The sequence below is a fragment of the Ammospiza nelsoni genome, chromosome 5 (assembly GCF_027579445.1).
Source record: "Ammospiza nelsoni isolate bAmmNel1 chromosome 5, bAmmNel1.pri, whole genome shotgun sequence".
Lineage (NCBI taxonomy): Eukaryota > Metazoa > Chordata > Aves > Passeriformes > Passerellidae > Ammospiza > Ammospiza nelsoni.
In genome coordinates, this window is record NC_080637.1 from 7,011,414 (window position 1) to 7,027,032 (window position 15,619).

General features: G+C 48.8%; 1 protein-coding gene across 1 annotated transcript in view; it reads right to left on the reverse strand.

Annotated features, from left to right (window-relative positions):
* Nucleotides 1–2,834: 2,834 nt before the first annotated feature.
* FRMD4A (FERM domain containing 4A) overlaps nucleotides 2,835–15,619 on the reverse strand; it is a 218,259-nt gene continuing 205,474 nt past the window's right edge. The window contains exons 20-23 of the mRNA XM_059472090.1: nucleotides 15,112–15,276; nucleotides 12,561–13,420; nucleotides 10,096–10,192; nucleotides 2,835–6,524 (exon numbers count right to left, since the gene is read on the reverse strand). Coding sequence (XP_059328073.1) covers nucleotides 6,422–6,524; nucleotides 10,096–10,192; nucleotides 12,561–13,420; nucleotides 15,112–15,276 — 1,225 coding nt within the window. The 3' untranslated portion in view covers nucleotides 2,835–6,421. The remainder of the gene's footprint in view (nucleotides 6,525–10,095; nucleotides 10,193–12,560; nucleotides 13,421–15,111; nucleotides 15,277–15,619) is intronic.

Below are 15,619 nucleotides of genomic sequence, written 5' to 3' on the forward strand. Positions count from 1 at the left end.
TGTTAGTTTTGAGCAGAAGAAATGTGGGAATGTGTCACTATTGCATTGAATGGCTTTGTCTGGGTCCTCACCTCAGCTGGGAGCAGAACTGGAGCCCTGTTCCCAAGGGGTGACCTGTGTCCCTTGGGTGTTCCAGTGTCCTGTGGCACAGTGAGGATGCTGGGGGGTGTGAGCTGGGAGGAGTATCTTGGACAAATTCAGGTTCTTCTGAACTCTTAGATTCTGAAGTGCTTCTTTGGACACAGATTTTCAGTCTGGAGTGTTTTGACCCCAGAGAAAATGTCAAGAGTTTAGAAGTAATAAAATGAGGCTGATGAGACCTGGCTTCTCTTGGGGGAAGGGCCTTTGGGGAGGAATTGGGGATTTGTGGGGAGCAGATGTCAAGGGCATGGAAGAGTTTCATTAACATTTCTGGTGATTTTCTTTGAAGTGCTCTGTGCAGATACTCTTTGAGGGCGTTATTACAGTGGAAACATTTGTAACACTGCAACTTTATCCCTCTCCTCACCCAGACGGTTTCCTGAACTGTTTCTAAATCTTTATCTTGACCTTAGTTTTGAACTCTGTAAATAATTGAGGGACAATATTGTCCCTTGTTCAGAAAAGCTGTAATTTCCCTGGAAGCTGCAGCAAGTGAGTGGCCAGGAGATGTTTAAGGAGCATTGTATCGTCTGCTTTAAGGGAAGCAGATTCCTCAGGGGATCTGCAATAGTGCTAGATGGATTTTCCCTTCCTGCCTTGGAGCTAATTATTGAGGAGAATTTTAATGGTACCCTGAGTGCTGGTTTGAGTGGGGATGTGAATTTGAGGTTGGAATGTCTTGGTCTGATCAGGTTTTAAGGAATGCAGCTGAAGCAATGTTGCTCCTTGCTGACAGTCCCTGAAATACAGCTTGAGTGAATGCCATGATGGAAGAACTTTATCCCCTTGCAATCCCTGGAATGGTGCTGTGTGGGGAACTGAGGAGCTGGGAACTGCTTTCTCACGGCACATCAGGGTAAGAATTTCCAGCTGTCCAGCACGTGAGAGCCAGCTCTGGTCCTCAGGGGATAGGGGGACACTGTTACAGCAGCTGCTTTTCATCATGGCTTGGAGGCTCCTTGCAGCTGGATGGCCCCAAATTGCAGCTACCAGACGGTGATCAAATAGTTAATAATGCCTCTTAGCCAAAAAATCCCAACCCTCAGTCTAGTCCAGGGAGGGGTGGGTGTGGTGCAGCTGTCACACTGCTTGACAGTTTGGGGTTTTTTTTTATTTTGTGGGGAGGGTATGTTTCAGTTTAGCAATTTACTTTTCCCTCGAGGCTTTTCCAGATGTTTATTTCTGATAATTCCTGCATTAGGCGGAAATAACTCTGCTGGATCCTAAGATTGCAGCTTTAGGATGAAGTCATGAGTTCACCATGGTGGGGTCTGGAGTGGTTTTGGGACTTCAGTTTTGGGACTTCAGTGCCCCTGGGCATTTGCTGCAGTCCCTGAGCCTTCCCCAAGCCTGGCTGTGGAAGGGCCTGTGCAAGGTGAGCCCTAAAACCATTGGTACCTGCCTGGTTCTGGTGTTCCTGTGCCAAATGAAGACAGAATGGGTGATCACAGAGTGACACAACCCCTGACCTGGAGCCCCTTAGACCCAGGATGCTGCAGAAAACCACATTGCTTGGATTTTATTATGGCATTTAGGTGGGAAAGGAGACAAAAAGCCCAAAGCTGAGTTTTCCCAAGCTGTGAGACCATTCACCCAGGGAATTTCCTAAGATTATTGAGTGGTGAGGAGTTTGTTTCTGACAGAGCAGAACAGAAGCTGCTGTGATGTCAAATGGCCAAAGCATTTGCCTGGGTATTTCTTTTCTCTATGAAGCACTTCATGATGATTTTGCTGTGGAATTTTTATATTTATTCGATAAATGACCTTTTTTCTTGTAACTTCTAATAATAAAATCTAACAATCTGATTGTCCTCCACGGGGGATGCAATCAGATTATTATAATTTTTTAACAGTTATAAAATTCAACACTTGAACTCATTTGTTATTCCATTACATTATTTTATAACACTTTTTTTTGTTGTTGTTTGAAGCTGAGCCATGCCTTAAATTCCCTATTTGCTGTTTGTGCTGCTGGGATGGTTGTTGGGGTAGGGGGGTGGGATCAGTTTAATGGAGGAACAGGAGGTGCTGGGAGGGGAGGAGGCTCCATGGACAGTGGGAATAAATGGAAGGAGCAGGAAGCACTGGGAAGTGTGGGAGCCCCATGTGAGACTCTGTGGCTGTTGGAAGCTGCCTGTGGTTTTGAGGGGTGGCCTGAGGGGACACCAGTGATGTCAGTGATGTCCCCAGCCCTGTGCAGGGGTCGCTGCTGCCCTACTGAGCCAGCAGGGAGTCACTGCTCCCTTGGGAAGTCACTTCCTTGGAGCAGGGGGAATGTGCTGGTGCTGCAGCCTGTCCCACAGCTGCTGGCATTGCTGAAACAGCTTGGCATCCAATCCATGTGAGTGAGCATTAATTTTAGTTCTTTCAGGTTGTTTCTTGGAAGTAAATATTATTTGTGACTTTGCTTCCCACACTGGTGGGACATCAGTCACACTCCTGTTCCTCCTGGGCCCGGTGCTTGGGAGAAGATGGCACGGAGGCAGCATGGATCTGCTGGGTGCTGAATCCTGAGGGATCTCTGAAGGAGATTTTTTGGGGCTTTTCTGGGGGAGTTCCAGTGTTTCCTGCAGTCAGCCAAGGAGCAGGTCCCTCAGGGACACCCTGGCCAGCTGTGCACACATCTGGAGCAGCATCTCTGGCAGGGGTAAGGATTGCCTGGGCTCTGCCCTCCCAAAGAGACCAGGGCAAGGTTTCATTTTGAAAATGCTTTAATAAGGAAGTGTTGACAACACCGTTTTGCAAAATGTAAAGGTAACTATACAAATTCTTAATACAAAAAGAATAAATTAAAAGCAGATTTTTTTTAAATTCTGCAACTTTTTCTACAACATACATATTTTTTTCCTTGATTACAGTTGAACAGAATCCAGTAAAATCATTTTCCATGCTCTAAAGTCAATTTCAGGAGAGACCTAATTTTTTTCTTCTTTTTTTTTTTCCTTTTTTTTAAACTAGAGAGTCCATTTTACACAACTTGTAATAAAACTATTGACATTAATATATATGTAAAACTTTACATCTAGTTAACTAAGCAGTAACTGGTCATCTGATAGCACCTGAATGGGGATTGGCTATGCCTGAAACTAAAACTAATACAGAGTGAAAACAAATTGGACTGATTCAACATTTTCAACACTCGACTGCATATAATATCATTTAAAAATAAACCCTGCCTCCCAGCACAGCCCCTGCAGGGGCTGTCCCCTGGCTCCTGCCCACACAGAGGGAGTGTCAGACACAGAGACTGAACGTGGTTGTGGCTTTATGGCAGATGGAGCCTTGGAAAATAAAAAAGTAAACGAGGGGTTAAGTTGGTAGTCAAGTGCTTGTCTATAATAGCTATGTATATGCCCCTCCGTGTTATACTTAAATATGTTAATCTCATATGATTAACATTTTATGTACATTTGTGTTTAATTGAATTGAGCTAAACAGTAAAACCTGTTTTACTTAATCTGTCTTTACTACCAGACTGGCTGCTCACATGTGCCTTGATTGCAAACCAGAAAAGCAGAACACAAAGCAAAACTCAATCCGTTTCTAGAAAGCTTCTTCTTCCACTCCAGCCTGTTTGCAATTCAGGCTAAATATTTTTATTTCCCCCCCACCCCTAATTTCAGGGCTGCCACCTTTTAACCTTTGCTGCAAAACTGCAGAGCTGGTCTTGGAGGAATTAATGTTTCTTCCTGTAGTGCCCAGAGGCCTCATAGTGCCGCTGTTGTTGAATTCTTTTTAATTAAAAGAAGGTACACAGAAAAAAAAACAAACCCAAACCACTTACCAGGGAAATTAAAAAGAAAACAGACAGTTGCTCAGAGCCCCTAAAAATCCTTGGGCTAAATTATTTGCTGTAGCTTAATTTGGTCCTTATTTAATCCTTTTACTTCAGCTACCAAATTTTATCAGTAAATGTCATTAATCAGTACTATCTCTTATCCAGCTAAAAATCCAATTAGGAGCTTGAAATAATTCCCATGTTAAAGACCCCAAAGCACAAAGAGATGGTGAAAAGAGCATTTTGCTTGTCCAGATAAAGGCTGCAATCTCACCACTGGCTGTTCTTCCAGAACTGAAAGCAAGGCTTCAATTACTGTCACGGTGCACTGCACTCCTGGCTGATGCTTCAGGGAGGCCCAGAAGCACAAGGTTTGTGTGGTCACCTTTGTATACCCTTTGCCAGGGTTTTTCTCAGAGGGATAATTCATTTATGCTTCATGTGTGAACATAAAAGAGTTTCCTTACAATGGCATTATGGAATGGTTTGTGTTGGAAGTGACATCATCCAGTTCCAACCCTGCCATGGCACAGGGACACCTTCCCCGGACCAGGCTGCTCAGAGCCCCATCCAGCCTTGGCTCTGCCACAGGTTTCCCTGGACAAATAACAGCCTTTATATATATAATAATTATTATAACTGCCTGTCCTACCTCATCTCTGCAAGGCCTCCTCCCCACCTCACCAGGGATGCAAAGCAGCAGTGCAGGGAACCAAAGCCAACACTTCTGGTGTGAGTCGCAGAAAAGGAATTAGCATGAGCTGCTCGCATTAATGTTTAGAAACCCCATCGTTTTTCAAAGCCTAATTACACAGAACCCATTCTCTTTTAAAGCCTGGAATGCAGTTTTCCAGCAATCTTAATACCAAAAGGAGTGGCAGCCCCCCAAGTCATGGTGTTTAATTTGAAACGTTTCACTCTACTTTGTCTGGTAGACGCTGTTGTTATTCTTGGAACACACACACACACACATACACACATACACACTCTCACACTTTTTTTTTTTTCCCTTTTTCCTTAAACTAAAGCTAACTTCAGTTTCTGCTTTTCACAAAGTAACCCCCTCCAGCCGTTTCTGTTAATGCCTTTCCCATAGGAAATCATCGTTTGCACGCACCGACGGGGGCAGGCCGGGCGCCACCCCCATCGAGTGGCAATAAAAACAGCATAGCACCGCAGTGAAGACTAAGACGTGCCAGCTTCAACATCCACCTAGATTGTGCACTTGTTCCTTGCTTACAAAAGTGTCTTTGAGGCCTTTGGAAGTTCCATGGCTTGACATGTATAAAGCATTGCTCTAAAGTAAGTGTAAACTCGCAGCTCCTTCCAGGCCGCGCTCGTGCTGCTCGTCTGGCGCCTTGCTCGGTCGCTTCCCCTTCTCTCTCTCCCAAGGGGAAGATTTCCCTGTCTGCTGGATGTCCAACCCTACTCCAGGAGCCTTCCAGGGGCCAGAGCAGCTCTCCCACACGGCAGCACACGGGTGACGAGCCCTTTGCTACACTGGTGCTAACGAAGGGAAGAGGAGTGGGACCAATACGTGAACGCAGATTGGCCGTGTCAGCTCGATGTGCTTTCCCTTGTGCAGAGACAGATCCCAATTTATTGGCCAGGTCTGCTTGTGGAAAGGTTTTTTTTGGCAATTTTTATCTGTATCAAATCAACCAGTACAATCCCAACCTCTCCATGTATTGGTGGGCTCTGTGCCAGCCACAGAGCTCTGTGAGTGCAGTACTCGCCTCTGCTTTAGGTGATGCCTTTGTAAACCTTGTGCGTCCAGTCCAGGAGTGGCCCGCAGACAGCGATGCTGTGACACCAGCCCAGACCTCGGGTGTGTCTGCAGCACTGGGGGTTCTTTTGCTTGTGTGTAGGTGGGCTCCAAATGAAGAAGGAAATGCCATTTTGCAGGGGGTGGTCGTGGCTGCCACTGAGTTAAAGAAGGGAGATGTTCTTGTAGCTAGAACTTGCTGAGCAACTCATCCTGCCAACGGTGGTGTGGAGATCTTTGGCAGTGCTGACCTGATTGTGAGACTGACACAGCTCTGAAATGATGGGATTTACTGTTTCAGAACAGATGCACTTTCAGGAATATGGTCTCCATTTCTCAGCCTCTGTCCTGCTCCCTCCCCCTTCAAACTAATGCTGTTGGCTTCAGCTTGCAGGTCATGGAACTCTTGCTGCTGTTACGTGCTGTGGAACACTAATCTTTGATAGAAGCCTTGGAAGGAAAGGAAACCCAGTTTTGAAACTGGCTCTCCAGATGGCTGCTCCTCTCTGCCCCGTGGCCATGGCAGGGATGGGCACCCTCTGGCAGGGGGATATGCTGCTCTGCCAGGGTGCATGGCTCAGGGCCAGTGTTCCACAAATGTTGTCTGGAATTGCATCGTGAGAAAAGTGCTTAGAGTTGAAGCTGGTGCTGGGTGACAGTGCATCTGGGTAAGGCAAATGAGAGGCAGTGAGGTGATCTCAGAATGGCATTGATGTGATTAACTTGAGGTCAGGGGTTCACACTAGAGTTCCAGGCTTGGCTTTTTCCTGCCCATACCACTGGACATCTGCTAATTCTGGATAGAGGGGAGAATCCAGGAAACAGCTATCATTGTAGTTCCTGCAGGAGAAAGGAAGCTTTGTTAGGACAGTGAGAAGTTCAGCCATGAGCACAAAACGTTGTGTTATGGGTGGAGAGGAACACAGGGTATTCACAGGCCCCACTGCACTCTGCCTGTGTCCTCTTCCCCCCTGCCCTGGGTACAGCAGCAGTGCTGTGCCTCTGCCCTGCCTGAGGCCCTGCCTGCTGTCCTGCTCAGCAGGAAGGTGGGATACAGATTTTTCTATAGGATGCTCTCCAAGGAGCAACTCCTTAGAGCAGCTCACTCAGACATGGGCTGCATCACCCAGTGGGAACAATGAAGGAGGAAGGTGGTGGCACTTTCTGTAGCACTTCTGCTCTGGGCAGAGCCTTGTGCATCACTGAGCAGTCACAGAGTGATGTGCCTTTCCAGGGATGCACCAGGAGGGGACTAGTGAGGGCATGCCAGGTCTGATGTGGGAAGGACCATGTTTTGCTGCTTGGCTTTTTCTTTGCCTGTACTGAGTAGATGAGACAATTCATAAGAATTTTCTCTGCTATTTATGTTAAGAGCTCTACCCAGCATCAGCTCCTGGCTTAGGCTGTGGAGCTTCTTCTGAAAGGAAAACGAGTCAAAATCTGGATCTTTTGAAAAGTGACTGCTATATCTGTGCAGTCATAGCTCTCACACTTTGATTTGAACTAACTTCCAAAGTAGAGACTGTTTTGAGGCCAAAGGCAGGAGATGCATATTTTTTCTGTTTATTGCAGGATTCTCACTGCTTCCTGCATTCCCTCCCCACCTCACAGCACTGATCTCACATCTGGTGCAATTCCTTCTTCCTCTGCCCTGTTTTCCACCTGGTTTCCCTGGGATTGGTGTCTGAGAGGAACCTGAGCAAGGGCATCGACATTTGCATGTTAAAAAGCCTTTTGTTTCCCAGCTCAGTGCTGGAGCACAGAGCTTTATGGGATAACTCTAGAAAGCTGGGCTTGAGGTACTTGACAGATGCCAGCTGTGAATGGATGTAGATTCAAATGAGAGTGTCAGACAGTGATGGCAGTTTAATTAAAACAAAAACACTCTGAGGGTTTTTTTGTTCCCTCCACCCTTCCCCCTCTGTGTTCCCACAGGAATGGGGCCGGGGCTGCTCCTTGTTCCATAAAACCTCTCTGCTGGTGCTGCTGCTGCAAACAGCCCCAGCTCTGTGGCAGGGAGGGAGGAGGAAGGTGTGATGGAGCTGTGGCTGGAGGGAGCCTGGGAGCTCTGGCCAGGGCTGCTGAGCTCACCCTGGTGTCCCCAGCAGGCTGCTCCCACTGTCCCCACAGCTCTCTGCCCACGCTGCTTTCAACTCTCCTCAGCCACAGATTTGTTCCCTCCCCAGCCTCTGTGCCCATTCAGCCTCGGCAGGGACACAGAGCAGGCTGGGCCTGAGGGGAGTGCAGGGACACAGAGCAGGCTGTCCCCATGTCCCTCTCACAGGGAAAGGCAGGGACACAGAGCAGGCTGTCCCCATGTCCCTCTCACAGAGAAAGGCATGGACACAGAGCAGGCTGGCCCCGAGTCCCTTTCACAGGTAAAGGCAGAGACACAGAGCAGGCTGGCCCTGAGTCCCTTTCACAGGGGACAGTGCCACAGCCTCTCTGGAAAGGCACAGAGGGTGGAATGCTCCCCAGCCCTGCAGGGAGCTGGCTGGCACACAAAGGGGCACAGAGCTGAAGGGCAGCTCCAGCAGGAGGCCGGGCACTGCGCTGTGCTCACCGAGTGTGGGGCAGGAGGAGGAAAGAACAAAACGTTCCCTTACTATACCTCTATTCATCAGTACTTTGGTGGGTTGGAGACTGAGACTCATCCATAGTGGGTGAGTTGTCTGTTGCTTCTCTGAACAAAGGAGAGCCAAAAAGGAGGAAAGAGGAGAGAGGAAATGTTAAAGAAAAGAAGTGACACAGACATTGTTAACGAGCTTATTAATCCAGTGGGGAAACAAGTTGATGAATCATCTTTAGGAAAAGTTAGTGACACAAAAACATGTTGGGGAGAAATGTCAATCTGTGGAGTCATGCTGGGAGGGCACAGCCACTCCTGCAGTGGAGGAATCTATTGTGCATCTAATGGCAGACTGGGTCCACTCCTGTATTTATACACACACACCTTGGGTGCTGTGCTCAGGTACAAAACAAGTGTTGATTTGTCTCCACTTCTTTTAGGGCATTGGCTATAAATACAGATAGCTTCACTTTCACCAGCTGAGAATTTAGCTTAAAAGTATTTTTGCTGTGAGAGGCAAGGTGCAGGACAGCTTGAATGGAAAAATAAGAAAAGCTGAGATTATCCAAACAGATGTCTCGGCTGGCTGCTCACCAGTTTTAATTCTGATCATCATCGAGTTATTTAGAAGAATTAGAATTGGGATGGAGACTAAGATTTGAATTTAGTCTCAAACCCTTAATAGTGGAAATTGCAGTGTATGGTTAAGGCAGGTACCATTTTGCCTATCTTGCTATCCCATGACTTTTAGTGAAATGGGACCAAAAACATTCTCCTGTTCTAAAGTTGGAAGCACATGCAAAGACCACATGAGACTGGATGTCAAATGTGTGAATTTAAAATCCAGGTAAGCCTAAGGGGCTGTGGTCATGGTTCTCCTCAGCTCCAATTTAAAGTGCAGTCACAAACAGTGCTGGAGTAACCAGAGGTCAAACCTGGTCATAGGTGACATGGGTAATTAAAGAGCAGGAGGTTTTCCAGTGGTTGCACAGTGAAATGTTTTCAAAGTTAGTTCCAATTCATGACTCAGGGTATCAGCTCTGTTTTCTATTCAGCATGAGGGTATTTTGAGGACTGTAGTGTCAGATCTAGCTGATCTCACCAAAGTCTCATCCCACTGGATGTGCTGAGTTAGACGGGATCTGGAAATGACCTTTATTTCACATGGCAGGACAGAATTGCTGGACAGAGAGTGCTAGAGAATACCCATGGGAGCTTGTAAAAGGTTGTTTATTTACTCCTGGAACTCCCTGCCTTGCAAAGAGGTGCCAAAGAACACAATGACTGTATTTACATTAGTAATGGCTATGGGTGTGTAATGCTTCCCTCACACTCTGGTGAAGCACCTTCATGTTAGTGGTAGCTGAAAAAAGATGCCCTTAAAAGTCATGAAGACACATTGCTGGGGAAAACTGAGCAGAAAAATGGATTGCTGCACACACAGGTATGGCAGGCACTGAACCTTGCCTTTTCAACAAGGTCTTGGTGTGCACAGCCTGTTTTGTGATGGCTGCTAAAAAAGAAACATCAGCTATTTCAACATAGGAAGAAGACTGGGGGAAGGAGCCTGTCCAAGCAGGAGGAACCTGCAGGGCTCCTTTCCTTGTGGATCTGACACTACTTGGAGCAGTGCTGGGTGTGGATGACTCAGCCTTGTCTTGCTCAGCCTAAACCAGAGCTCCACCACCACGAGAGCACAGGTGGGGACTGGAAATGCTCTATGTGGTTGTAGGCTATGGAGCACATGGGAGACATTCTCCACAGCTGTGCTGCTGTGTGGGGAGCTTGTTCTCACTGGGAGGGAGGGATTTGGATTCTGTGAGCTGCTCCAGAGCCACTCACCCAGTCTGCCAGGTGAGGATGTGGTGGGGGCTGCCCGGCGGCGTGGCTGCGAGCTCGCTCGACGGCGTGGAACTCCTCTGGCTGTGAGGTAAGGCAGCTGGAAAACAACCAAGGGTGGGGAAAACCACTGGTGAGGTGAGAACACAAAGGTCAGGGTGCTTCAGAAGCATCAGCTGGTCAGACCAGCAGGAACATGTCTGGCTGTGAGCAAACACAGCCTGGGACAGGCCTCGCCCCGTTCCTGGGTGACTGTGCCTGAGCACAGGAGCAGAGCCTGTGCTGACACTGCTGCACATCATGGGCTGGATCTGCCCTCAGCTCTGCAGGAACACTCAGTCTCCAGCTCAGTCCAGCCACCCAGGCTCTCCTGATCCTGCCTGGCACACACCACACTTCTCCCAGCACAGAAACTTGGTTACTGCTGCCTGGACTCCATAATCCTGAAGTGGAGGAGCTCAGCCTGCCAGGCTCAGCCTCCTGTTTCCAGGGGTGGTGGGAGATGCTCCATGTCCCAGGAGCCAGGGCTGGCAGTGGTGAGAGCCTGGACAAGTACACTGCTGTGAAGATTTCAAAAGCTACAACTCCCTTTCACTGTGGGTTTGTAAAAAATGCCTGTCTTTGCTGACAGTCCTATTAGGGACCAAAGGAAGGCTTAGCATGACTGAACCAAGACAGAAGCAAGCTGGACTATAAATGGGCACTGCCTCTTGGAGGAATTTCCCTGGTGAGGGTGCAGCAAATAAAACCACCTCACTAACCTTTATTCCTCCTCAAGTCTATACAGTGACCTCTGAATTTAACACATGCCTAGAATGTAATACATGACTAGAAGTCTCATCCTCTTTGAAGGACAGTGGTGCAGCCCAACTGACCTATCACCTGAAATGATGGAGACTTCTACCTGGCACCCCTCTCTCTGCTGGTAAATTCTTTAGCTGCTGCCAAATGACACCTAAAGGGCAAAACAAATTTTAATTTGCTTCTGGGGCTGACAGCTCCTGAGGTCAGTATCCTCCCATAGCTGTGACTGGGAACAGACTCTGAACACAAAACCAATCTATGCTGCCAACTGGTCAGGCTATGCTGTGATTACTGAACATTCCTGGGCTGCACAGGTATCAAATTTAGGTTTAAAGCCCCAGCTGAGTTAGGGAATGGACTGACCAACAGTGATCTTTATTTGCTCTCACCACAACCCACCATTTTCCTGAACTGGTACCATTTCCAAGGCTAACCAAAAGCTTTCCAGTGTTCAAGAATTTTCTCTTGCTGCATGGAACAGAAATGCCCATCAACCAAAGGGAGGAGGACAGATTTTCATAGGGGGACACAGGATGGTTCTAGCAGCTGCTCAGTTGTGTGTTTTCCACCCCTGGTACTCCTGTGAGTGCATCACACATCAACCAGCCCCTTCTTGGGCAGCTGCTGGTGGCCCACGAGGAGCCTCTGACTCCTCACTGGAGGTGGCAGCGAGTGCAGGGCCCCCCTGGTGCCAGTGTGGGGGTCACCATGGACTGGGCACCACACTGGGATGGCAGAAGAACAGCCAGCATGGGTGGACAATGCACTGCTCTGCCTGGGGGCAGTGGCAAGTGCAGCTGGGGCAATGGTGTCTCCATGCTGAGGCTGAGGCACGTGGCTCAGATCTTTACTAAGTCCTTGATCTGTCCACACAGGCTGGACAAGGAGTGACTGATGGCTAGTAAATATTTAACCCTGGACTGTTTCACACACATTGTAGCCTTCCTTCTCAGTGTAATGAATCTGACTGTTTTCTTACCATTTAATATTAACAGCCCAGAGGTGTACGTAACATGTATGTTTAATATTAACAGCAATGCTCTGTACATAACACAGAGGCAAAATACTGCACAAATTGCAGCACTCTGAGTTTCAGGGTATTATCAGCAGAGTTATTGGAGCTGCATGGGAAAACCAAGTCTCAGCAGTGCACAAAGATGTCATTGCTCAAACATTTTCGTGGGGGGTGGAGGGGCTGGGATGCCCCACTTAACCTTTCTCATACTTTTGGTGTTTCAGTGAGTACATATATTCTCCTAGTCTGTGCTGAACCCCTGCTTGCTTCATTGCACCCCTCGCTGTGATTATGAATAGTGATGCTCCCATAGCTTTGTCACCTTCAGCCTCTAGTGCCATCACCCAAAACCCAACTGCACTCTGAGGAAAGACCTGGCAATAACCAGGCTTTGGTCCCTATCTGTCCTTTGAGCCCGTCATTGAGAAGTGATGATTTCCATGGATGTTCCCAAACATTCTCATTGAGGAATGTCTTGGAAAAGGCTTGCCCCTCAATGTTACACCTCCAGGCTTGGTGAGCAGTGTGTGCAGGCCAGATAACATGCTGTGTCCTGGCACTGCTCTCCAGCTGGGGTGTAACACCTGGCATAGACCTGGGCTGAATGAGGCTCCCATCCCTCCCGCCCCTGCCTGGGCCTGGCTCTCACCTGATGTTGCTTTACACATCTGAGGCATTCTCGTGACCCGGCTGTGTGCCACAAAGGTGCTTTGAGAAGATGTGCTGTACTGGGAGCTGCTGTCCGAGGAGGTGGAGCTGGTGTGCGAGAGGCGGCTGTGCTCCTTGTGGGAGGCCGTGGAGCGCTGGTACCAGAGCCGCAGCTCGTCCGACACCGCAGTCCTGCCCGAGCCCTTCTCGTGGCCCTCCCTGCCCAGAGATGGAGTCCTTATGATCTGGGAGCGGGATGGGGTGAGCCTGACAGAGTCCACTTCATCCCCGTGCCAGTTCTCCTTAAACATTCCCCCTGCTGTGTAGGAGTTGGAGGTTTTGAATTGTGCTTTCACGCTGTAGTGTCCCTCCTGGTCGTTCTCCAGGCTCCGCACCACCACGGGCGTGGAGCTGCCCTCGATGTACAGGGGATACTCTTTGATCCTGTACTGTGAGGAGGGCTGGCTCTGGCTGTGCAGGTAGACACGGTGGTGTCCCGTCCCGTTCCTCGCAGCCAGGTTGGGCATGCTCCCTGAATTGGAAGAGACCAGGTTTCCTGCTGATTTGTGCCTTTGCCTCTGCCGCTCTCTGGCTTTCGACGGGGAATCCTCTGCCAGGGTGGAGTAGTTGGGGTTCATCTGAGCAGGGTAGTAGTGCTCCGAGCTGGAATGGCTGGTGCAGGAAGAGCAGTCGTCCATGGGGTCAGAGCCATTACTGCTACGAGTCCTTGGGGTGTAGAAATCAGGGCTCCCTGTCTCATTTTCTGAGCCCAGGAGCTTTCCTTGTGACTCCAAACTGGAGCTCCGGTGTCTAAAGTGCTGAGCTAAGCTGTGCAGTCTGGTTGGGCTGATATCTACTGACCTGCAGGCACCAGGAAAGAAAGCAGGCTGTAAGTCAACAGGTTGAATTGTTCCCCATCCCTGCCCGTATACAAAGCCACCAAAGGAATCCGAGGGCATCGAAAACCTGAACCCTTCCAGCACTGCTTGGGGCTGCTGCCTGCAATACAATCTGCTTCCCTGCTGCAGGGCTTGAGCTGATCAGGTCCTGTTCCTGTTCCTCTCCAGTTCCTTGGTGGTGACATTGAGTCTGCAGCACCATGAGGGACATAAACCCCTGCCCAGTCCAATTCCTCTGTGGCATGCCACCCTGGGAAAAGCCCAGTCTGAAGGGTAAAGCTTGGGAACCTCAAGCCTTGGCACCTCACAGACCACAAATGTGATGAGATTCCCTTGCAAGTGGCCCATGAAAGTCCTGCGTGGGTACAATCCGCCTAATAAGAGACAGATAGACAGACAGACTGTCCACACTTAGCCCTGAACATTGTGATTTCTCCACTGGTCATTGAAAAAGTCACCCCTTGCCAAGCAGCTTGGTGCTGCTGGGGCACAGCCATGGGTGATGCATGTCATTGGTGACAGCCCTTCAGGCAACCACCCCAAATCACAGTTTACAAGGCTTTACAAGGCTTGACTCATGGCCAAGTCTGGGAGGTCTCTATTCACCCCAGCTGTTTGAAGAGCTCCACCCATCCATTCAAGGAGCAGAAACACATCTGCATGATGGATGGCTAAGGCAAGGGCATGCAGCTCATGAATGAACTACAGACTGAGCAATGGTTGTTTCAAACACCCAAATGTCCCCTACTCAGTTAAGGCCACTTTTCAAGCCCTGTGCCAAGCTCATTTCTCATACAGCTTGGCTCCAGGGTTAACAGACATTGCACCATTGAAAGGTATCCTCAGCCAAAAGTTTGTAACAAATTTAACCCAGAGCTTTAATGCCTTGTATTGTCTGTGCCCAAGGCTGATGTGTTGGCATAACTCTTGATTTATTCTGAGCTAAATGATGGTAGCACTTCCCCTTAGGGCAGGACAGAGACCAGAACACAGCTCTGGATCAGTTCTGCTCCCCGCAGTGGCCATGGTGCTTGCCACAAAAGCAAAAGAGCAATGAAGTTGAACAGTTTGTACAAATCCTGCTGAAAATCACAGTCAAGTTTGGCCCCACATATCCAATCATCTCCCTTACACACTTCAGCTCTTTCCTCTGTCAGCCCTGGACTAAATTCCACTGCAACCTGGGTCTCTGGCTGGATTGCTCTTGATCTTAAAAATATCACACATAAGCAAACATTATATGCACGAGGGAAAATTAACACTATTCAACATTTTGTATCAGACAGGAAGCAACATGTTCTCTCCAGCTGGATCCATGGAGGAGTTTACTGCAGAACTCAGCAGTAGCATCAAATGCATTTTAAAAGTGGCCTGTAGAACCTATAAACAGTCTGAGATGAAAGGTCCCAGCAGAAGAAGAGCTTGATCACTTCAGGAGAGGGATGAGGGGCAGAATCATGTTTATCTGAAGGGATTTCAGGATGTCAGTTCAGGAGAGACTCTACTGGCACAAGCACATGAGCCTCTTATGTGAGCAGGACTGGTTAGTGTCCTTTCCTGAACTGGGAATTAATCCATACCCTGAGGGAAGGATGAAGCAAGGCCAATTTATTTCAGGGTAAGCAGGGTGAGGCTGGAGCCAGGATCACTTACCTCGTGGAGTGGACGTAGTGCGGGCTGCGCACCCGCAGATCCGGCGTTGACGGCATGCTGGACTGGGAATTCCAGTGGGGAAGGCTCCGGATGGGGCTGTTCTGCAGCGAGCTGCTGCCTCCTGCCTCAGCACAGCTCCCGCTGCTGGGGAACCGCTTGTGGCTGCTGCAGAGAAACACCCTGCCTCAGCTCTCCCACAGGAATCGGGGCAAGTGGCTCCCACACATCCTTCCAGATCTCAGGCACGTGCCTGGGATCTTGCAGGGGCGAGTGGGAGTTGGGTCAGCTGCTGTTCTGAGCTTGTGTCCCAGCCCTTGTGGTGCCAGAGGTCAAGGCCAAGTCCTGTCAAAGCCCTCAGATGATCCACCATCCAACCCTTCTAAATGTTTTGCAGAATAACACTGAGATACCAAACAGCAATCATGTGGCTGTAGCCTGTTTTGATGACCTGCCTATTGGCCAAAAGTCTCCTTTTAGTAAGGGACAACTTTGTAAATTTTGAAATGGC